We start from the raw sequence: 21,759 nt of genomic DNA on the forward strand, positions 1-21,759 counted from the left end.
GTATCACTATTAGATAATGAGTACTAGCTTAAGAGAGAGCTTTCTCTTGCTTTCTCTTTCTCTTCTTTTCTTTTCTTTCTTCTCTAGTCTATATTATTATTATTCAGGTAAGTGAACCCTTCAAGCACTGCTTCACATAGAAGACAGGCTTGCAGAAGATCTCTAATAATTAAAAGAATTAAAAATAACTTTATTCAGACATTCTGCATACTTGATCTTGCAGTTACAAGTTAGTGAGTTTATTTCTGATTGTATCTTTACTTCATGTGATCATGAAGTTTTGCCTTTACATAAGATTTAATTTACAAAAAAACTGATGCTTGCTAGAAGTTTCTGCAGGTTTGTAGTTTTCTCTCTCTCTCTCTTACAAGTCATTACTGCTCTTCTTTCTCAGAAGAATTTCCACCCTCTTCTTTACAGAAGAAGTTGGGTCTTCAGTAAGTAGTCTTGAGAAATTGAAAAGTATTCATAACTGATAGTTCTAGAGCATTATTGCTTCTCTTTCTTCTTCTTCTTTACTAGTTATCACTACTCTTCTTTCACCAGCTCAAGCTGTAAGTGCTTCTCACAAGCTGGTATTAATTTACATGCTGATGAAGTTAGAGTTCTGCTTTATCTTTCTCTCCTGCAGTTCTTGCTGCTCCAGCCCCAGCCAGAAATATAAGTATTCTCTATCATATTTCAGTTTACAGCTAATCTTCTCTAGATTGTTGTTACTGTTCTTTCTGCTCCAGCAGGATTCATGGGTGCTGTAGTCTTACAGAGTGCCTGAAATTGTCCAGCACTCTCTCTGTAAGATTAACAATAGTGATTTCAGATCATCTTTACTTAAATGCTGCCAGTCACTACTTTTACTAGTGCTTTACAAATCAATCTGGTGATTTTTCCAGATCTTCTACTTTATACTGGGGCACAAGCTTTGTCTGCTTACAAAAGAGCATGATATTGCAAGCCTATTTAAAGACTCATGCTTATTGCTGGTTTAGATAATTCAAATCAGTTAACTATCTGTGTCCAGCTCTGTAAGAGTATTCTTATAACTTGAGCTGAGGTCCAGCTGTCACCAGAACAGAAGTACTCTGTCTGCAAGAGAGCTCAGCAAGACTATAGTAATATAGTCTTCACAAAGTGCATCTCTGTGGGCTTGAGTCAAAAATGTAATAACTGCCTGTATTATGAGTATCTTGCTTGCTCTTTCCAGCAGTGAGATTATAGATAGTTGTTACAGATCTTTACAGAAGAAAGCCAGACACTCTTATATAGTCTTTAGATAGTTCTTCTTTTGAAACAAATTTAATTTGATTTGACTATATCTTTTCTCTCTCTAATTCATTTTCTAGTTCCACTACCTCCATTCATCTCTTTCATGAACCAGGCTTGTCTGGGTTTCTACTATAGAATTATTGGAGTAGCTTTCTCAGTAGACAGACATTAGTTACAGAAACCCATGTCTTATTCTTCTTATTATTATAATCTTTCTAATATACTCTGTACTACAGCTTGCAACTCTCTCTCTTTAAGTTAATTATCTTACAGACCTGATACTTCTTTTCATTCTTGTCTATCTCACAAACTTCATAATAAGATGAGCTATCAATTCCTTTATGGGTCTTGTGCTTGCAGAGCAGAGATACATAAAAACTATTATAAGTTTGCAGATCTGGAGACAGCTCCAGTCTATAGGCTTGCAAGTCTATCTTCTTCATAATTCTACAAGACCCATGTCTCAACAAATTCAATTTTTTGTTAGATTGTATGATCTTGATATTACAAAGATCAAGCCACATCTTGTCTTTCATCTGGAAAGTCTTTGCAGTATGCTTCTGATTATAGTACTTCTTCTGGTAGACTTGTGCCTTCACAAGTGATTTCTTGATCTTCTTACAGAGTAATCTCATTGCCTCCACCTGATTCTTTAAATTCTTGTACATATAGCCATACTTATTAGAGTCTAATAGATCTATTCACAGATTTAACTCATATATTAGCTGAAAAGATGATTTCTGTGTGGAGGCCTGCTATAAGTTATTATATGTGAACTCTGCCATTGGCAACCACATCATCCAGTCATACAGATACCTTCTATTAGAAAATATTTGAACAGACTTGTTTGCATTTAAAATACAAAAACATGACAGACTTAGAATTAGATAATAATATTATGAAAAAGATTCAGCAAATGCTCAAGTTAGTTTCATTAAAGAAGCTAGTCATAACTAGCAAGACTCTTCTTATGATATAATTACCAGTAAAATCTAGTGATGAGACATTCATCAAGCCAGATTCAGAGCAGCCTCTACAACATGCAGATCTACTAGGCTGGTATTCAGAACCAGAATAAGATTCCATTTTCCATTGAAGCTGGTACTGGTCCCAAATTTAGAAACAGCCAGGATTCCAAATATGAAATCTCAGTCCCATGTTTCATTCTACTCAAGAGCTTGAGGTCCTGTTCTCATTACTATCCTACAAATTATTTTCCAGTCCTGTCCTCAAATAGAAAATTATATCCCATGTTCTATTCCAGCAGAGAAGGTAGGCTCCCATTTCCCATTCTGACTGGATCTATAGTGGGACCAGAATGGGACCAGGTTTCCCAGTCTCATTGTGTCAAGAGTCAAACTGGTCAAATTTTGTGTGGACCATTACCAAATTTTGTTACTTTTTTGATGGAGGCAGAACTCTTAGAAAAATCAATTTCATTATTAAAGAAAAAAACAAAGTATTAAAACTAAGTAATGGTTAAAGCTAGCAAATAATCAGAAACTGTCTAAATGACAAGTTCATTATTGTTATTATTATTATCATTCTCATTATCATCATTATTCTCATTATTATTATTCTCTTTCTCTTCCTTCTTCTCTCTTTTCTTCTTCTTCTTTCTTCTCTTCTTTTTTTTCTTCTTCTTCTTCTCCTCCTTCTTCTTCTGCTTCTCCAGAATCAGCTTTGTGAACCAGACAAGGGCTCTAATACCTGCCATTTGATAAGTGGAGATCCTGTCAGCACCAGGGGGAGGCAGAGAGGTGGTGGTGGGTGATGGTGGTGGTGATGGAGCAGTAACAGAAGTAGTTGGCAGAACAGGGGCAGAATACAGATGATGAATAATAACAGCAGAAGCAGGAGCAGCAGGGGCAGGATGATCAGATACATTAATTGGGCCAAAATAGTTTAATCTGGTCATGACACTGATGCCAAGAACAAGCTTCATGTCATTAGTGTTAACTGTAACACACTTACAGTGCACTATTGCCATAAAAAAGTCTATATTACTCAGTATAATTGTTGGTGCTATTGCCAATAGTAACGTACACTCAAACAGAGTACACAAGATCACTTCAGTAGTCTTCTGAAGTGACTCAATAACAGTATGTTGCCAGCAATATTCATGTTCTTGGTGACAGGATAAAGTAATTTCCCAAACCAATTACTGAAACAGGATCACTGGAAGAATTAGCTCTGTAAAGCTCTGAAAGTAGCAGATTTCTTTAATGATATCTATTTCACCAATTAGCATCAAGACTGTTACCAAAAATCATTACTTTTTAATATATGAGTGCTGGACTTTCAATTATGAATCAGGATGCAGGAGCAGAGATTTTTCTGATCAAAGTTAGCCAGATCAACATCTTTATTGACTTTACACCAATTACTCTTCTTCAGAGCCCATTCTTTCAATGCAGTCTTGTGCCACTCCTCTCCAGCTGTGCAAAACAGATGCACACAGAGAAAACTAATATCTTGTCAGTAAATAATGTGCACCAGAGCAGAATTCTGCAAGCACTCACCTCTTAATGCAGCCCATTATCACAGCAAGGTTTGTTGTACAGAGGGACATTAAAGAAGAGTAAATAAAAAGAAAAGTCAGAGAGGGGGAAGAAAATCATCAATATTAGCTCTGAAGAGAAAGAAGAAGAAGAGAAAAAGAAAGAGAAGAGAAGAGAGACTGACCTTATATTATTATTCTGCAGCAGCATAGCAACAACACATTAAGCTTGTCTATAGCAACATGCCCATAGAATGTAAATAATGTGTATAGTAACTATCCTACACAAGTACTTGATCAATACACTCCATATTTCCATTATTCTGTAGCCAGCATAGTATTATGTATTTGTGTGACACTCTTGAATCTTTAGAGGTCAAAGAGTATCACAGTGAGTAATAACAGATTGAAGTAGTGATCAATAGTTCAATAATGCTCTGGTTGAGCTGGCAGTCTTGCTCTAATGACAAAGAGTTTCCATGCAGATGTAACAGAGTCAGAGCAAGACTATAAGCCCTTCTCAAGAGTAGCAGAATCAGATACAATTGTTCAGTATTACAGGACTTCAGTAGTATAGAAAGTAACCAAGATATAAAAGTATCTGATTTAAAGATATCTAGTAGATAAGTAAGAAGATTGATCATGATAAACAAGTTCATTGAATTTCTGGTAATAAGTGTTCTTATATACATGATGCTTTTCTGATGATAGTCCTGCTAAGCTGTTCTATCTGTTCTACCACAATATATTTGCTATGTTCTCTGGTTAATTCTATTGTGCTTGGTGTAATCAGTCAGCTTATCAGTTCTATTGCTGGTTATGTGATTCTTGTCTTAAGATTCTTCTATAACAGTCTGTAATTCTGTTCTGTCAGATATCATTTAATCATTCTGTGTATTCTGTTGTTGTGCTGCAGGATTCATAATATTATTGTCTTCTTTTATAGTATATTGTTCTCAACTGCTCTGTCTGTTACTTTTCAGAGTATAAAAGAGTGTTCTCTCTTTCTTAAGTTTCTGGTTTTCTCTTGTCTTTCTTCTTAGCGAGTGTTCTCATGGTTTTCTTTCATCATGTTGTCTGCTTCTAATACTTGCAAGAATAATCTTCTTTCTATCATTAAGTAATCTGGATTCATGATGCTTTCTTCTTGCTCTTGATGTTCTTTATTAAGTAAGACTTGTCTAAAATTAAGTCATTCTTCTTGATGTAGTAAGTGTATTCATGCTAGTTGCTGTTATATTTATGATGATGATTCTTCTGCTGCTGATTGACAGAAATTGTTTGAGACTCAGAACAAGCTTGAATATGCTGAGCAAGAAACTCTCTCTTGTCTTCTTTATCTTTAAAAACAGAAAAAGCTGCTTTATGACCAGGCTGATAAATTTCTTGAATCCAAGTCAAAGTCTGTAGAGGAATTGAAACATCTTGAGAAGAAGAAGTAGAAAAGAGTGGCTGAGCAGACAGAGATTCAGAGCCTGCTTGCTTCTTTAAGTAATCTTTCTTTCTTGAATTCTCTTCTGATTATCTTCAATTTGTTTGTTAATACTTTGCTGGATGAAAGTGTTATTGATAATATGTCACAACAATCATCTGAGCATTTCTGAGGTTTTGTGTTGATTTTCAGATGTTTTCTAAGGTATTGTACTCTGTCTATTTCACTAGATAGTGAAGTTTTCTGCTGATCTTCTAATGATTCAGTATTTGTTTGACTTTGTATTCCTGTTCTTTATTGATCTCTGCATCAGCAAATCCCCATCAGGCCCGCCACGCCCCACAAATTTTAGTATAATTTTTCGCACTGTAGACAGTCTTAGTGCCCTTGGGACCACATAATTGCTCTGGTTTTACTCCAGGCCATATTTTTGATTTTCTTGTTGCTCCAGATTAGCTCTGGTTGAGTTCTTTCACCAGTGATGGCTCTGAGCCTGTCAGGCTTCACCAAATCATTCTTTAGTTGCTTCTTTTACTCATCAAGCCAAGGTGCCACTTTCACCAGTACTTTGTACTCTTAGCTACCTGGAAGTTCTAACTCTACACATTAAAATAAATAATTTCAAGGCTAGTAGCATTTTCATTTTTTGTAAAAACTCATAAAGCTATATTTAGATGTGAGTAAAAAACTAAAGTACCTCATGAATTCTCAGAAATTCTCAATCTCTTGGTGCTACACAGAGGCTGTATGTAAAGTGAAGTTTTACACTTCTGACTATTAGTATCTGATTTCTCAATTTTCTTGTCACTATTTTCTGTTTCATCTTCTGGTATCTCATTTTTCTTGTTATTATCATTTGTTTTATCTGAAGATGGCAAGCTGCCAAGATCTGTCAAGGGTAAATCATCAAGATTTATATGTTCAAGCTTAACAGCAGGTGATGTATCAGGCATTAGAACTCTGACAGAAGAGGTAGAGTCTTGTAAAGATTTATGTGAACTGTCTGATATCTTTGAATCATCTTCTGTAATTTCTGTAAGAGTCTTATTTTCTGGTGGATCTGCATGTTATAAAGACTGCTCTGGATCTGGCTTGACAGACATCTCATTACTAGATTTCACTAGTGATTGCATCACAAGAAGAGTCTTGCTGATTATGACCAGCTTTTTTAATGAAACTAACTCAAGTATTTACCAAACCTTTTTCATAATGTCATCATCTAATTCTAAGTCTGTCATGTCTTCATATTTTAAATGCAAACAAGTCTGTTTAAATATTTTACAGTAGAAGATATCTGCTTGTTTATGTACAATATTCTCAGCCTCATTCAGTGAATTTATCATAGTATCATTTTATTTCTTGTTATCTTTCTGAGTCTCAACATCTTCTGGGGGTTCATCTAGCTGTACAGCTAGTTTGTCTTCAAGATCACCAAACATGTTCTGTACCATGCCAATGATTTGAGAATTATCTTGTTTACTTGATTAAATTTGACAAAATAATCAAACATATTTACATCATGAAGAATCCAGATCCATTGCTTTTCTGTTTGATCAAAACAGTGAACTCTTCCCATTGTCTGTAAGATAATGTTTGTGTTAATTACTGGTTCAAGCATAGTAATACCTGAGCAGTAGTGATGAATATTGACATTAAGAAAGCAAGTACTGTAAGTGATAACTAAAACTTCAACATTGCTGTCAGAATTATTAAAGACATCTTATATTTTTTGCCATTTCTGAAACAACTGGCCTGCTTACAGTAAAAGAATATTATACTCAAGAAGTTTCAAGAAGATTTTAATATAAAACTCAACAGTCAGATAAGTAATAAAGACTAAAAGACAATGTCTCTTGATATTCATAACTTTTTAAAGAATCTTGAGAAACATCAGGTATTTCAGTATTGTTAAGCATAAGAATTCCACAATCTATATACAGTCAGCCAGAATACAGAAAATGTTGATATCAGTAATCATTCATCATACAATTCTCTGAAATGAGTGGCACTTTTAGTTAATGTCTTGAGAAAGGTTACCCTCACACTTCACAATAGTTGAAGTAAAAAGGTTTTCCAAATCAAATGAAAACAATGCATGCCTGAGCCAGCAATATATAATCATGTCAAAACCACCATCAATATTATTTCTGTTCTCAGAAGATTCTTGAGTATCACCAACAGTCTCTTTCTTCAGCATTAAAACAAGATATGAGTGAACACTGTAATACTGTGCCAGCTGTTTTATCTGCATTATTTTACACTCAGTTATCTATACACTATAGCTTGAAATGTTCTCACTAATGGTGATGACTTCACACATACCATCAAGGTTTATTTGGTGATCATATGTCCAATAAAGCTGGATGTAGTTGAGAATTCAAGACAAAGCAATCATTGCAGAGTATGACAACATTGAATCACATTAAAAAAGCTGATTGTAGAGTAATGGGTGCAGAATATGCAAGTAATTCATACCAGACATGAGTACTTTCTTGTAAACTTTGAGTGAGTCATCAATTGCTTGAAAATCAAAATCCATATGTAAAGATTTCTTATTGATAAGCTGCATAAAACCAGACAAATCAGAGGCTCTGTTCATTATAGAGGTTACTGACACAATCTAGATATGGTCTCTTGAAATCAAGGCAACAGTCTTGTGAACAGAGGTTCTTGAATTCTTAACTTTATGTTTTTCATCAAGTATCACATATTCAAAGAAGTTTTTGGTTGGCCAATCAAGTTTCCCATGAAGCTGCTGAAGCATGTTTCTGAATACATCAGGAAGTTCATCTAGCTATACAGCAGCATCTGAAGTCTTGTGTCATACAGCTAGATTATCAGAGCTCAAATACATGTGCCATCACCATGTCAAATATGACATGATGATAACTGTTGTCACAGTCTTTAGGTCATTTTTGTCAAGCTCTTTGAATTTGAATTTTAATGTGGTTTTGTCAACAATAAACTTCTTAAGGGTGTCATCAGTGATCTCTCTACTGCCAAGAATACTATAAAAAAGAATCAGTCAAATGCTATCAGAAAAGAATCAAACAATCTGATCAACTCAATTGATGACCACTTCATTTAGACAGATAATCAGAGTTGGATAATATGATTTAGTCAACTTTTGTTCTTTTACTTTAAGAATTAAAGTGCAGCATTATGCAGTCTTTTCCAGTTCCACTTTATCAGCAAGAATCCCATCTCTCACTGGTGACAGCTCTTATATCAATTTTCAAGCAACCTCAGTAACTTGCCAAGGTTTCAGTGTAAGATTTGCAACTATCAGGTTGTCAGAGTTCATATTCAAGTCAGAACAAGCAGTAAGATAATCTGAAGCTTCTGCTCCAGTTATATTGAGCATGCAATTCAGCTCAAAGAGAGCCTCACCAGTATTCTCAATAGAATCTTTATTATCATCATCATCATCACTCATTTCAAGGTGTTCCAGATGTTTGGTGTCAGTCATTAGTCTATTGTCAGATCCACACTTTCCCACAAATAGCATTTCAATATCAACAGCATTTTTGGTAAACTCTTCAATTAAGACTTTTCTTGTGTCTTTATCCATAGAAGGCAAAGGAATATTGAAGCTAATTCCATGAATAATCTTGTTCACAGTTTTAACAGCATCATTGGTGTTCTCCTCAAAATTGGTGTCAACATCTTCATCAGTAGGACCAATTTCAATATCATCTTGAAACTCTTTGCCAATAGCTGCAGTAATAGCAGTCTCAGCTCCTGCCTTTACAGCAGAACCATCTTGTGCATTCAGGTCTGCATACTTTAGGATAATCACTTCATTATCTCACTTACAGTCTTTTTCTTGTTTAAGCTGCTAACTGGCAGATCTCATCCATACCACATATTTTAATAGAAGAAGAAGTCTATGTATGTTCTCAGGATTATCATCTTTGAATCTCCTCTCAGATTTTGCAATTAATTGCTGAACAGCCTATAACAACATTACAGTAGAAACATTATCAGTAGGCTCAAGATTCTCAAGATCATGGTCAAGTAAAGAAATTTCTGCCTGTATTGTTGAAAGCTTTATTTTCTTCATTGCATCAATACAAATTGAGATATCAGATCTGTATGCAGGGCTAGTTCTATCAAAGAAATTACTGTATTTCTTGTAGAATATAGTCAAAATATAGTTAATTTCACCTGATCACATCCATTCTCACAATACACCTGTTGTTGAGAAGCCTAAATATTCTAGAAGCTTGTACTTGAGTGAAGATCTTCAGCCTTGACTGCCTTGCAGACCTTTGATGTGCTTATTTTCTTTAATGAAGTTGAAGGATTCATTTCTCAAGCTAGGTTAAACTCTATGTTAGAATGATAACCAGTCACTCAATATAGTAGATATTGGGGCATACTAGCCATATAACAAGAATTTCAAGTCAGAAGATGTATTGCATATCTAGACATACAACACACAATATCACAAAAGAAGTCTTTAAATAGTGTTTAAATTCAATATCAGCTTGTTGCTCATGAGGAAGAAAGTGCTTATAAAGCTTATTTTGCAAAGGGAATCTCATAGAGAAGTCTGTATATTGCTAATCTCTAGTTAGCAAGCTTATAAGCTTTTTTAAGATTGGAATTCATGGCTGTAGAGAGCATATCTTTACTGATTTGGAGAGCCAGCAAGCTTGTAGTATAGCTGGTGAGACTGTGTAGATTAGTAGTTAGAGAGAGAGTTGAAAGGAAGATTATAGTAATAAAAATAAAGTGTAGGCCCTTGGTCTAATTAGAAAATCCAAAACAACACATCTCTGTACTATACAGCTAGAAAAGTAGCATGAGATCTAATATTCTTACATTTGGAGTAGAAGCTGTAAACCTTCAGCAGCATTTCTAAAATGCATGCTATGTCTTACAGCTAGATAACAGCTCAGTAGATCAAGTAGGCAAGCATGGCAACAAGAAAATAATATAGAATTTTTATATCATATTACAACATTTCAATGCTACATGTGTATTTCAGAATGGCAAGTATAAGAAACTCTATAGCAACTAACTTCAATTCAAAGTCATGCACAATCATAGTGACATTGAGCTTGTTCAGAATATAGAAAATATTAAAATCAGTAATAAGACTGGCATTCTTGATAGCTTGACACTGGAAATTATTGAAATAGGCTGGCACAGTCATGCCAGCATTATTAATAGTGCCATCAAGATGAGATTCAGTCATCTTCCCCATCTTGATCAAGACATGAAGGAGATCTCCTCCAGCGGAAACTACTTTGTTATTGAAGTAGGCTGGCATGATTACACCAGCATTGTTGATAGTAGAGATGATCTTCTCTGGTGTGAATTATTTGGTCTCATCTTTGAATTCAAGATAATGGGCTTGCTGTCCTTATCAATGATCTTGAAGGGGAAGTGTTTCATATCAGCTTGAATCTTAGTATTGTTGAATTTATGACTGATGAGATGCTTGACATCAAAGTCTGTATTTACAGAGTTCATGGCAACTTGATTCTTTGTAGTGTCATCAATCAAATACTCAGTGTCTGTGAAGGCAACAAATAATAGAGTAGTATGATTTCCCCAGTCATTTGCAATGGCTCTGATATGGCAGAACCTCCATAAACATTAGCTAGATTCTCATGAAAGACATAACATTGGTAGAACTTACCAAATGCTGCTGTTAAGTAATCAAGCTTAGAGTGGTATCCAGTTCCGAGATTTCCCATTCCAGTTCCAGATTCCTGTCCCAATTCCTGTCCCAAGGACAGGATTGGGTTGAAGCTCAGCTTAACAGAATGGGACTGGGTTATTTAACAGCATATTGGGACAGTTCCATGGGAGCTAGAATTGAGATAGGATTGGAACTGGAATCAAAATCTAGCTAATAGAATGGTTCTGGGACCTGGCCATGACAAAATAAGATAGGACTGGAATTTCAATATTGTATATGGGACAGGACCAGTAAAGTGTAGAATGGGACTGGAAATTCTGGTCCTATTTGTGTTGTCAAAAGATAATGAAATTTGGTAACAGTTCTAACATAATTTTATTAATTTTTTCAACTTTGAAAAAGTAATAAAATTTGATAATGCTCTTTGCATAATTGGATTATATTACAAGCTATTAAGCTTTAGCTACTTGAGTCTATCTATTGATAACATTAATGCATTTTCTGTTTCTTGTCTGAATTGAGTAGTGGATTTAGCAGGCTTGCAATCTCTTTCTGTACAATCTCTGGAGTATCTTGATTATCTTGATTATCTTGAATGACTTTCTTGACCAACTTCTTATGCAATATGAGTGCTTCATTCAGTATATGCATCTTATCTCCATGTTTAAGTAGCATGATCTTCTTGATTATAGATGCATGAAGCTGTGATCATCAATAATAACATGTATCCTGAGCAACATTGAAAACCTGTTCTATTCCAACCCCTGTTAAAGATATAGCCAGAATGTCTCTTGCCATTCAAGCAACAGTTGGAAAATCAGGCTCTAGCATTCTCTACTGTTCCAGAATTGGAGCTCAAGATGATGTCAAATTCTTATTATTTAAATATTACTGCATTTCATTTTGAAAATTTGCTTGTCATTAATGGAGTCTCTCAAAAATTATTTGCTCAATATTCTAGAGAAGTTAGCAGAGAGAAAATCAGAATAATACTTATAATAAATATACATCATTCACATCAAGTATTACTTCTCTTGACTGTTTATATTTCTCATAATGCTTTTTGTAAAATCTCAAAATATATTATCAGTATGTTTCATTCTCATCACTAGTCCAATTCTCTGAATCATATGCTCTTATGTGATGTGATGAACAGAGAGCAGCAGCTACAGCTAGCAGCTCACTTTTTAGATACTTAGTATCATTATAATATTTCTGAAATTTCAAGCTGGCAGCTTTGATAGCTTCTTCAATGTTCTTTCTTGTTGTCAACTGTTGAGTCTTGTCCTCCTCTCTTTCTAAATACTGGAAAAGATGATTATAGATTGCCCATACTAAATAAATTATTGGGCCTGTTGTTTTGGACAGTATCTTGGTAAATTGACTGAATGGCTGCAACAGTTTAATTATATACTCTATCTGCTTCCAGTCATGGTTCAATAAGTGAAGTCTTTGATATTTTAGTGATGAGTTCTGAATTCATAAGTTTACAGCTTGTCAAAGCAACAAGACATGAACACACATCTTATAGATAGAATTCCATCTTGTGTGAACATCTTGAATCATCTTGCACTGGTTCTCTTGTTGATATTCTTGAAAACATGCAGCAAGTTAGAGGGAGATATTAGTTGCATTGGCAACAAGACAAATCTATTATTAAGCAAAGATTAGTAAATCAACTCAAGTATATCAAGACTGTTACCAAATTTCATTATCTTTCTAAGAGTATTTGCAAATGTGTCTGTTAATGCTAGATCATCAGTAATTGAGCTCTCATTAAAGATAATAAGTAGAGTATCATTGTCTGGCTGAATCTTAAGATTGCAAACCAGCTCTCAAACTACAAGTTGAATTATATAAGCAAGACAGAGTATTGTTCTACTGTCTGCATCTCAATCAGTTGTCTTGTTCAACTGCTGTAATGCTGACCTTAACTGATGTGTAAGATGTGCTTGCATGATATTATTGTTTGATGCATTATTACTTATAATTATAAGAAGATTACTCTCAAGCCTTCATACTGCTAATAATTGTTGGAGAATCTCTATCATATTCTTGCTAGTATAAGCACTCTCTAAACTTTCAAAATTCAGTAAATGCTTACAGTACTCCCAATTCTTTGTAATATAATAATCATTAATTGTCATAAAGATAAGGTTATTGGGACTTGTCTAATTATCTACTGCTAGAGATATCTTGGTTGTTGGGTCATGATTAAAGAGAAGATTTTGAAATAGCTGATTGTACATATTATTCATGACCTGATATAATGTTCCTTATGTGGGTATCTGTAATGCCATCACAGGGTTGAGCATGGTTATTAATGTGTGGAATGCTGGATTCTCAATAGCACAAAATAAGAGATTCAAGAATATTAATGTTCACACAAGCTGCCAGAGAAAATTATCTCAATTGTATTCAGGAACAGGCAGATCTGAATCTGTTTGAGAATGCTTTGAAAACTGTTGCTAAAACACCAGAACTGTTACTAAAATTCATTACATTTGGGAAATTAGAATCTATAATCTACTATCATGTTAACCAGAGTGTTATTCTGTCCATTATCAGTTTTTGTACAATCTTTACTGGTTAAATGCTTCTTCAGACCACTTGTATCATTTCAAGAAAAGCTTGAATGACTAAGAAAGATTTAGCAATACTTGTAAATCATCTCTGAAGTGCTCTTAGAATGCTCTGCCACCTGATCAAATTTTGGCCAAAAATCAAAATGGTGTTGCTTTGCCTTTCAGTTAAGGTCACTACAGTTCTTATTCTTAATCAACTGAGCAGCTTCAGTAGTTAACCACCAAGTAACAAACAACTTATAATGCTGCTTCTTCCACAACACAAATTGTTTTTTTTCATATTGAACTATAATTAATTCTGAAGACATCTCTGTAGATTTTGCTTGTTTGCTGGCTTCAGCTATTTAATTAGGTTTTTTTTTTTCACAATTAAATTGATTTTTCTCTGAGTTCTGTCTTAGTTAAAAAAGTAACAAAATTTGGTAACAGTTCAAGTAAAATTTGACAATCTCCAGCTAGTTAGAATCATTCTACTCTGTACAGTAACCAACTACAAAATTATCATTATTTACAAAATAGAACATTCTTCTTCAGAAAAATAAAATATTTTGCCAATTTAATGGCACCCCATTCTCAAATTAATATAAAAAAAGAACTAAAAATCTAACTTTCTCTTCTAGATATCAACAATTCAATCATCATTCTTCTCATCATTCTTCTTATTGTTCTCATCAGAGAACATCACAATCTCAAAATCATCTTTCTTCATCTTCTCTGTAGCTGACAAGCTGTTATTATCTTCAATCAGATTCTGTAATTGGCTCAGGAATCCTCTCATCTCCTTCTCAACTCTCTCTCTTGATACATCAACTGCAGCAAGATAATTATAACCATGATCTATAATCTTGATCTCAAGCTTTGCTATTATTTGTTAGAACCAGGCCTGCTTACATGCAGCAATAGAATGCTGCAGCTGGCTTGTTTTAGTCTAAATATGTCAGGACTGTTACCAAATTTTATTATTTTTAAATTCTATCTTCTTGTTCTGTCAAGCTTCATTCTTGACTTCTATAACCTCTTCTCAGCAACACTTCTGCTCCTGTTCCCTCTTTTTTTTCTGAGATACCATGAGCTGGTGCTCATGGTACTTCTTTGACTTGCTCTTGGCAAATCACTTGACCATCAACTATTCAATGGCTTTATTCTTAATTACCTTGTGATTCTCCTCACTGCTATTCTGTCTGCCATAGATATCAATATGATTCAATGCAAACCACTGAAAGTGCATATCACTTATATTTGACTTAAATCCTCTTCAGCATATTATGGCATATCTTGTGATCTGTCTCTCCTACCTTGAATATATCTTTTTAATGGTCTTTCAAGGCCTGGTAGTGCTCCTGTACCACATGAGTCTTCTCTCTTATTGAATATTGTTTTGGCCCCATCTTCACAATTGTATGTGATGAGTTGAATTGAAGGCAGTGCATGATGGAATTATAGAGTGTATTGACCAACTACTTGTATAGAATAGTTACTATATACATTGTTTACATTCTACAGGCATATTGCTATAGGCAAGCTTCATGTGTTGTTGCTATGCTGGCTATAGAATAATGAGAATATGAAGTGTATTGATCTAGTACTTGTGTAGAATGATTACTATACACATTATTTACATTTTACAGGCATGTTGCTATAGGCAAGCTCAATGCATTATTGCTATGCTGGCTGCAGAATAATAATATAAGATCAGTCTCTCTTCTCTTCTCTTTCTCTTTCTCTTCTTCTTCTTTTTCTTCAGAACTACTGTTGATAATTCTTTCCTCTCTTCTGATTATTTACTGTTCTGCAAACCCTCTGTACAAGAACCTGTGCTGTAACAAAATGAGTTGTGTTAAGAGGTAAGTGCTTGCAGAATACTGCTCTGGTGCACATTATTTACTGACAAGATGTTAGTTTTCTCTATGCACATTTATTTTGTACAGCTGGAGAGAAGCAGTACAAAGCTGCATTGAAAGAATAGATTCTGAAGAAGAGCAATTAATATAAAGTTAATAAAGATATTAATCTGGTTAACTTTAACCAGAAGAATCTCTGTTCCTGCTGCTCTGTTTATAATTGAAAGTCCAGCACTTGTATGTCAAAAAGTAACAATTTTTGGTAACAGTCTTGATACTAATTGATGAAATAGGTACCATCAAGAAGATCTACCACTTCCAGAGCTCTACAGAGCTAATTCTCCTGGTGGCCCTATTCCAGCAATTGATTCAGAAAATTACTTTGTCCTGTCATCAAGAACATGAATATTACTGGTAACATTCCGCTATTAAGTTATTTTAGAAGACTGCTGAAGCAATCTTATGCACTCTATTTGAGTGTAAGTCATTATTGACAATGACACCAACAATTATACTGAGTAATATAGACTCTGTTATGACAATAGCATACTGTAAGTGTGTTACAGTTAATACTGATAACATGAAGCTTATTCTTGGCATCAGTATCATGATCAGGTCAAACTATTTCAGCCTGATTAATATGCCTGATCACCTCATTCCTGCTGCCCCTGCCCCTCCTACCATCATCCACTACCTGCATTCTGTCTCTGCCCCACCAACTACTGCTACTGCTCCATCACTACTGCCACCACCCACCACTGCCTCTGTGCCTCTCCCTAGTGCCAACAGGGTCTCCACCTGTCAAATGGCAGATATTAGAGCTTCTGTCTGGTTCACAAAGCTGGTTCTGGAGGAGCAGGAGGAGGAGAAGGAGGAGAAGAAAAAGAAGAAGAAGAAGAAGAGAAAGAAAACAGAGAAGAAGAAGAAGAGAGAGAAGAAGAAAGAGAAAGAGAATTATAATAATGACAAGAATAATGATAATGACAAGAACAATAACAATAATGATGATGATAAACTTGCCATTTAGACAGTTTCTAGTTGTTTGCTGGCTTCAGTCATTACTTAGTTTTAATACTTTGTTTTTTTCTTTTACAATCAAATTGATTTTTCTAAAAGTTCTGCCTTCATCAAAAAAGTAACAAAATTTGGTAACAGTTCTACACAAAATTTGACCAGTTTGACTCTTGACACAATGAGGCTGGAAAATCCAGTCCCATTCCAGTCTCACTATAGATCTAGCTGGAATGGGAAATGAGAGCCTACCTTCTCTGCTGGAATAGAACATGAGACATAATTTTCTATTTAAGAATGAGACTGGGAAATAATTTATGGAATAGGGATGGTAACAGAATCTCAAGCTCTTGAGTGGGATAAAACATGGAACTGACATTTCATATTTGGAATCCCAGCTGTTTCTAAATTCAGGACCAGGACAAGCTTTAATAGGAAATAAAATTCTATCCTGGTTCTAAATACCAGTCTAATCAAGCTAGCAATGCTCTCTTTTCTGCAGCAGAAGCAGCAGCCACAGCTACAGATTATGACTGCAGCAGCAGTACAGCTAGATGTAATGTTGAGAGTTGTGAAAGACAGAAGAAAAGAGGTATTTATATCTTGCATGATGCTGCCAAGCTAAGTCTAAAATAAACTAGCTTGTAAATATTATTGTAATATTATAATAAAAATACACTGCTCTGTAAGTGAGATCAAAGTAAGCACAAAGTGAAGCCAGAGCAAGTGTAAAGTAAAGTCTTTATTATTATGCAACAATTTACTAGCAATCAAATTTTTGAATGATGTTTTTCTATCACCATTATGCTGCTTGTAGCAAGCAAATCTCCACATTAAGTAAATTAGAGAGGCATCACATAAAATGTCAAGTGTTACTTGACCATCTTCAAGAATTCCAGTTTTTCCAGACTGAATCAGCCACCTCAACAAACTCAGAGATTCAAGAACATACTGACAACCTCAACACTACTGGAATCTCTACTAGTGAATGGAATTTTGTCCATGACAACTATAGTAACTGGTTGGCCAACATGGGGAAAGAGAACATTAAGATGAATAAGCCAGAAATCTTATTACTTGAAAGCACTACAGCTAGCAATCTTTCACCACAAGAAGATTTGGTTACAAGTGATGTTAACACTGGTAATAAGAGAGAATGTACAGAATCTACTATTAAAAGAAGCTTAAACTTCTACATTCTGGTTTCACCAGTCAAGCTTTCTATCACATCTACAATCCACACCATCATATACAAGACAACAGATCAAAGAGCAGGTATACCTGTTGATGTCTAAATTGAACCTGATTCTAAATATTCAGAAGAACACAATCCATTTTATTCATTTTGTAGTAAGATTGATTATGAAATAGCAAGTTTCTTTTTCAGAGCAAAACTCAGCAAGAGAAATATTAATAACTTCTTGAAGAGCTTTTCTCTATACAGCATCACTACACAACTAAGTTTTCATAATGCAGACAAGCTCTTCTTAAAAGTTGCCAAGATCTTATATGGCCATACTGCAAGAAATTAGGTTCAGATGAATATAACAGTTCTCTTGCCAGAATCAGATTTGCACTTTAAGACACACAAGCTTCAGTATCAGAAAGTTGAATATATTATTTAACATCTTCTTGACCATAAACCATTCCAGAAACATCTGGTATATGAATTAGTACAGCACTTTAATCAGAGCAATGATCAAGTGTATACAGAAATGCATACTGGAAATTGATGGTGAAATATACAGAAGAACTTTTCTGATAATACAACTATAGTACTAGTATTGATTGCAACAGACAAAATACAGCTTACCAATTAACATGAAGACTTGAACTCATGGCCTGTATATCTCTTAATTGGAAATTTAAGCAATATGACAAGACAGTCTTATAACATGAATGGTACAATGCTTGTTGAATTTCTCCCATCACTAAAGAATGCATTACAGGAACTCAAATCCCAAGTATATTATAAGTTTATAAGAATTATACTGAAGTGTAAGTCTTACTTTAAAGCACTACAGGTTCCTGTCATCATAATATATAATCTAGCTGTACAGCTAGATATATGCTGAATCTGTTGGCAAAATTGACTGACAGTTGGTTGAGTTAATTAGTACTTGAATACTTGTATAAAACAGACTTCATGATCAAATGTGCTAATAGGTGAGTTTGAAACTGTTTTTCTATTCTCACCAGAATAATAGCTAACTATGAAGAACAAGTGTTGATAACTGGAGTTAAAAGTGATAGATACTGCATCATTTGCACTGTTCTATCTAATGCATGAGAGAATCTGACAGAATTCTGACTAATGAGAACCCATGAATACATACTGGCAATACTTTAAAACCAGCAGAATGCAATAGCAACCAGAAGACTTGATGAAATTTCAACAAGAATTAAAGAAATATGAGTTCATGCTGTTCTGAACTTTGTATAACACCATCTATTGGTAAATATTCACAGTATTATGATGATTGACATTCTCCATCAATTGCTTAAAGAGCTAGTGAATTATTTGATTAACTGGTTAAAGACTTTAATCAAGAATGTCTTCAAAGCAATCTGTCAAGAGAAGAAAGACTTTAATTCCATTATTATTATATCAGATGCTAGAGATATTGCAAGACTTGATGAGTGGTTTTGACAGATTTCTGTATATCACTTACTGAAGCACTTCAAGAAGTTCAGCACTATAAGTTAATGAACCAGAGTTTAACAAAAAGCAGTTGTGTGACAGTTGATTGTAGCAATTGCTTCAATGCTGATAAAGATAAAGCTAGCTGTCATGCTATTTGCTTATACTGTACTTGATCTGCTTTTTCTCATGTGATATCAGTTGCATGATGAGAATATATTGAAATATATTGAACATGCACTGTATTAAATTGACAGACTTAAATGAGCTTTTAGTGACTATCAGACAAATAACAAAGATTCTACTGAGAGTGGGTATTTTAACTTTTCAAAGTTTCATGTACTTGTTCACTACATGCAATTCATCTATGAATTTGAGAGTCTTGATGGATTCAACACTGAGAATTATGAGATATTATACAAATATTTAGTTAAAGAGTCATTCAGTAGAATCAACAAGTGAGAATTATATCAGAATCAAATAATCAAACACAACATCCATCACATGAATATGATGTCAATCAAGAACACAGCACTTAATAATAAAATCCTGAATCAAGAAGCAGCAAGAGCAGCTGATGAGCTAGAAGTCAAGGACACATGTCTGTCAGAGGCAGTGCCTATATGTGACTTGAGATGACAGGTATCTAAACTGAGTTCTAGGAATCTCCTCAAGAATCAACTCACTGCTGCAGATCTAGCCAACCAATTGGGAAGCCTGGATGATGAATTTCTTGAGGCACTTGCTGTATTTGTTTGAGAAATGTGAAAGCAATTAGATATTACAAAATCTGGAGAAACTTGTGCTTTCAGTAATGAACAAGAGCCTCAACCAGATTGAGTCAAGACATACTGCCTTCAAATTCACCAATCTATCACAACTTGGAAACCAGATGGAAAGAATGACTCAAACTTAGAAAGATTGGTCAACATCAGCAAATCTCCATCAGGCCCACCACACTCCACAAATTTTAGTATAAGTTTTTGTGCTGTAGACAGTCTTAGCACTCTTGGCACTGCATAATTGCCCTGGTTTTACTCCAGGCCACATTTTTGATTTTCTTGTTGCTCTGAATTAGCTCTGGTTGAGTTCTTCCATCAGTAATGGCTCTGGGCCTGCTGAGCTTCACCAAATCATTCTTTAGTTGCTCTTTTACCTCACCAAGCCAAGATGCCACTTTCACCAGTACTTTGTACTCTTAGCTATCTGGAAGTTCTAACTCTACACATTAAAATAAATAATTTCAAGGCTAGTAGCATTCTCATTTTTTGTAAAAACTCACAAAGCTACATTTAGATGTGAGTAAAAAACTAAAGTACATCATGAATTCTTGGAAATTCTTGATCTCTTGGTGCTATACAGAGACTATATGTGAAGTGAAGTTTTATACTTCTGACTATTAGTATCTGATTTCTTAATTTCCTTGTTGCTATTTTCTGTTCCATCTTCTGGTGCCTCATTTTTCTTGTTATTGTTGTCTGTTTTATCTGAAGATGGCAAGCTGCTGAGATCTGTCAAGAGTGAATTGTCAAGATTCATATGTTCAAGCTTAATGGCAAGTAGTGTACTGGATGTTAGAACTCTGATGGGGAAGATGAAGTGTTGTAAAGATTTATGTGAACTGTCTGGTGTCTTTGAATTATCTTTTGTAATTTCTGTAAAAGTCTTATTTTCTGGTGGGTCTGCATGTTATAGAGGCTGCTCTGAATCTGGCTTGCTGAATATCTCATCACTAGATTTCACTAGTAATTGTGTTACAAGAAGAGTCTTGCTGGTTATGATGAGCTTCTTTAATAAAACTAACCTGAGCATTTACTGGATCTTTTTCATAATGTCATCATCTAATTCTAAGTCTGTCATGTCTTTGTATTTTAAATGTGAACAAGTCTGTTCAAATATTTTATGGTAGAAGATATCTGCTTGTTTGCATACAATATTCTTGATCTTATTTAGTGGATTTGCTGTAGTATTGTTCTGTCTCTTATTCTCTTTCTGAGTCTCAACATCTTCTGGGGGTTTATCTAGCTGTATAGCTAGTTTGTCTTTGAGATTGTCAAACATGTTCTGTGCCATGTTAATGATTTGAGGGATCATCTTGTTCACTTGATTAAATTTAACAAAATGATTAAATATATTTGCACCATAAAGAATTCAGATCTGTTGCTTTTCTGTTTAATCAAGATGATGAACTCTTTTCATGATCTGTAAAGTGATGTTTATGTTAGTTGCTGGTTCAAGCATGGTAATATCTGAGTAGTGGTGATGGATATTAATGTCAAGAGAGCAAGTACTGTAAGTGATGACCAAAACTTTAACATTACTATCAGAATTATTGAAGGCATCTTGTATTTTTTGCTGTTTCTGAGATGACTGGCCTGCTTGCAGTGAAAGAACATTGTATCTGAGAAGTTTCAAAAAGATTTTGACATGGAACTCAACAGTTAGATAAGTAACAAAGACTAAAAGATAATGCCTCTTGGTGTCTATAACTTTTTAAAGAATCTTAAGAAATATCAGATATTTTAATGTTGTTGAGCATAAGAATTCTGTAATCTATCTATGGTCAGCCAGAATACAGAAAATATTGACATCAGTAATTATTCTGCTTATAAGCCACACAATTCCCTGGAATGAGTGGCACTTTTAATTGATATCTTGAGAAAGATTACTCTTACACTTTGCAACAGTTAAAGTAAAAAGATTTTCCAAAGCAAATGAAAATAATGCATGCCTGAGCTGGTGATAAACAGCCATGTTAAAACTGCCATCAACATTATTTCTGTTCTCAGAAGATTCTTGAGTATTGCTGACAGTCTCTTTTTTCAGCATCAAA

At 34.5% G+C, this 21,759-nt stretch overlaps 8 protein-coding genes across 8 annotated transcripts; 1 reads left to right on the forward strand and 7 right to left on the reverse strand.

Annotated features, from left to right (window-relative positions):
* Window positions 1-2,770: 2,770 nt before the first annotated feature.
* Window positions 2,771-3,802, reverse strand: CIMG_12933 (uncharacterized protein; the record flags this gene model as incomplete). Its single annotated transcript, XM_001240228.2, has 5 exons — window positions 2,771-3,185; window positions 3,238-3,261; window positions 3,429-3,495; window positions 3,651-3,730; window positions 3,786-3,802. The coding sequence occupies 5 exons, from the start codon at window positions 3,800-3,802 to the stop codon at window positions 2,771-2,773; spliced, it is 603 nt and encodes a 200-aa protein (XP_001240229.2).
* A 4,628-nt stretch (window positions 3,803-8,430) lies between these two features.
* CIMG_12934 (uncharacterized protein) lies at window positions 8,431-9,258 on the reverse strand (the record flags this gene model as incomplete). Its single annotated transcript, XM_004445163.1, has 2 exons — window positions 8,431-8,979; window positions 9,166-9,258. The coding sequence occupies 2 exons, from the start codon at window positions 9,256-9,258 to the stop codon at window positions 8,431-8,433; spliced, it is 642 nt and encodes a 213-aa protein (XP_004445220.1).
* A 509-nt stretch (window positions 9,259-9,767) lies between these two features.
* Window positions 9,768-10,473, reverse strand: CIMG_12935 (heat shock 70kDa protein 8; the record flags this gene model as incomplete). The annotated part of the gene is made up of 3 exons (XM_004445164.1): window positions 9,768-9,873; window positions 10,023-10,058; window positions 10,223-10,473. 3 exons carry the CDS (start codon window positions 10,471-10,473, stop codon window positions 9,768-9,770), a joined length of 393 nt encoding a protein of 130 aa, XP_004445221.1.
* A 2-nt stretch (window positions 10,474-10,475) lies between these two features.
* Window positions 10,476-10,903, reverse strand: CIMG_12447 (heat shock protein 70; the record flags this gene model as incomplete). The annotated part of the gene is made up of 2 exons (XM_012358778.1): window positions 10,476-10,720; window positions 10,846-10,903. 2 exons carry the CDS (start codon window positions 10,901-10,903, stop codon window positions 10,476-10,478), a joined length of 303 nt encoding a protein of 100 aa, XP_012214201.1.
* Window positions 10,904-11,337: 434 nt separating this feature from the next.
* Window positions 11,338-11,523, reverse strand: CIMG_12936 (uncharacterized protein; the record flags this gene model as incomplete). The annotated part of the gene is made up of 1 exon (XM_004445165.1): window positions 11,338-11,523. The coding sequence occupies one exon, from the start codon at window positions 11,521-11,523 to the stop codon at window positions 11,338-11,340; it is 186 nt and encodes a 61-aa protein (XP_004445222.1).
* Window positions 11,524-14,064: 2,541 nt separating this feature from the next.
* CIMG_12937 (uncharacterized protein) lies at window positions 14,065-14,661 on the reverse strand (the record flags this gene model as incomplete). Its single annotated transcript, XM_004445166.1, has 3 exons — window positions 14,065-14,270; window positions 14,325-14,361; window positions 14,587-14,661. The coding sequence occupies 3 exons, from the start codon at window positions 14,659-14,661 to the stop codon at window positions 14,065-14,067; spliced, it is 318 nt and encodes a 105-aa protein (XP_004445223.1).
* A 1,014-nt stretch (window positions 14,662-15,675) lies between these two features.
* On the forward strand, window positions 15,676-16,301 carry CIMG_12938 (uncharacterized protein; the record flags this gene model as incomplete). Its single annotated transcript, XM_001240226.2, has 3 exons — window positions 15,676-15,753; window positions 15,820-15,825; window positions 15,861-16,301. 3 exons carry the CDS (start codon window positions 15,676-15,678, stop codon window positions 16,299-16,301), a joined length of 525 nt encoding a protein of 174 aa, XP_001240227.2.
* Window positions 16,302-20,291: 3,990 nt separating this feature from the next.
* CIMG_12939 (uncharacterized protein) lies at window positions 20,292-20,999 on the reverse strand (the record flags this gene model as incomplete). The annotated part of the gene is made up of 2 exons (XM_001240224.1): window positions 20,292-20,493; window positions 20,743-20,999. 2 exons carry the CDS (start codon window positions 20,997-20,999, stop codon window positions 20,292-20,294), a joined length of 459 nt encoding a protein of 152 aa, XP_001240225.1.
* Between the last annotated feature and the right edge of the window lie 760 nt (window positions 21,000-21,759).

Source organism: Coccidioides immitis (genome assembly GCF_000149335.2).
Source record: "Coccidioides immitis RS genomic scaffold supercont3.2, whole genome shotgun sequence".
NCBI classification, from domain to species: domain Eukaryota; kingdom Fungi; phylum Ascomycota; class Eurotiomycetes; order Onygenales; family Onygenaceae; genus Coccidioides; species Coccidioides immitis.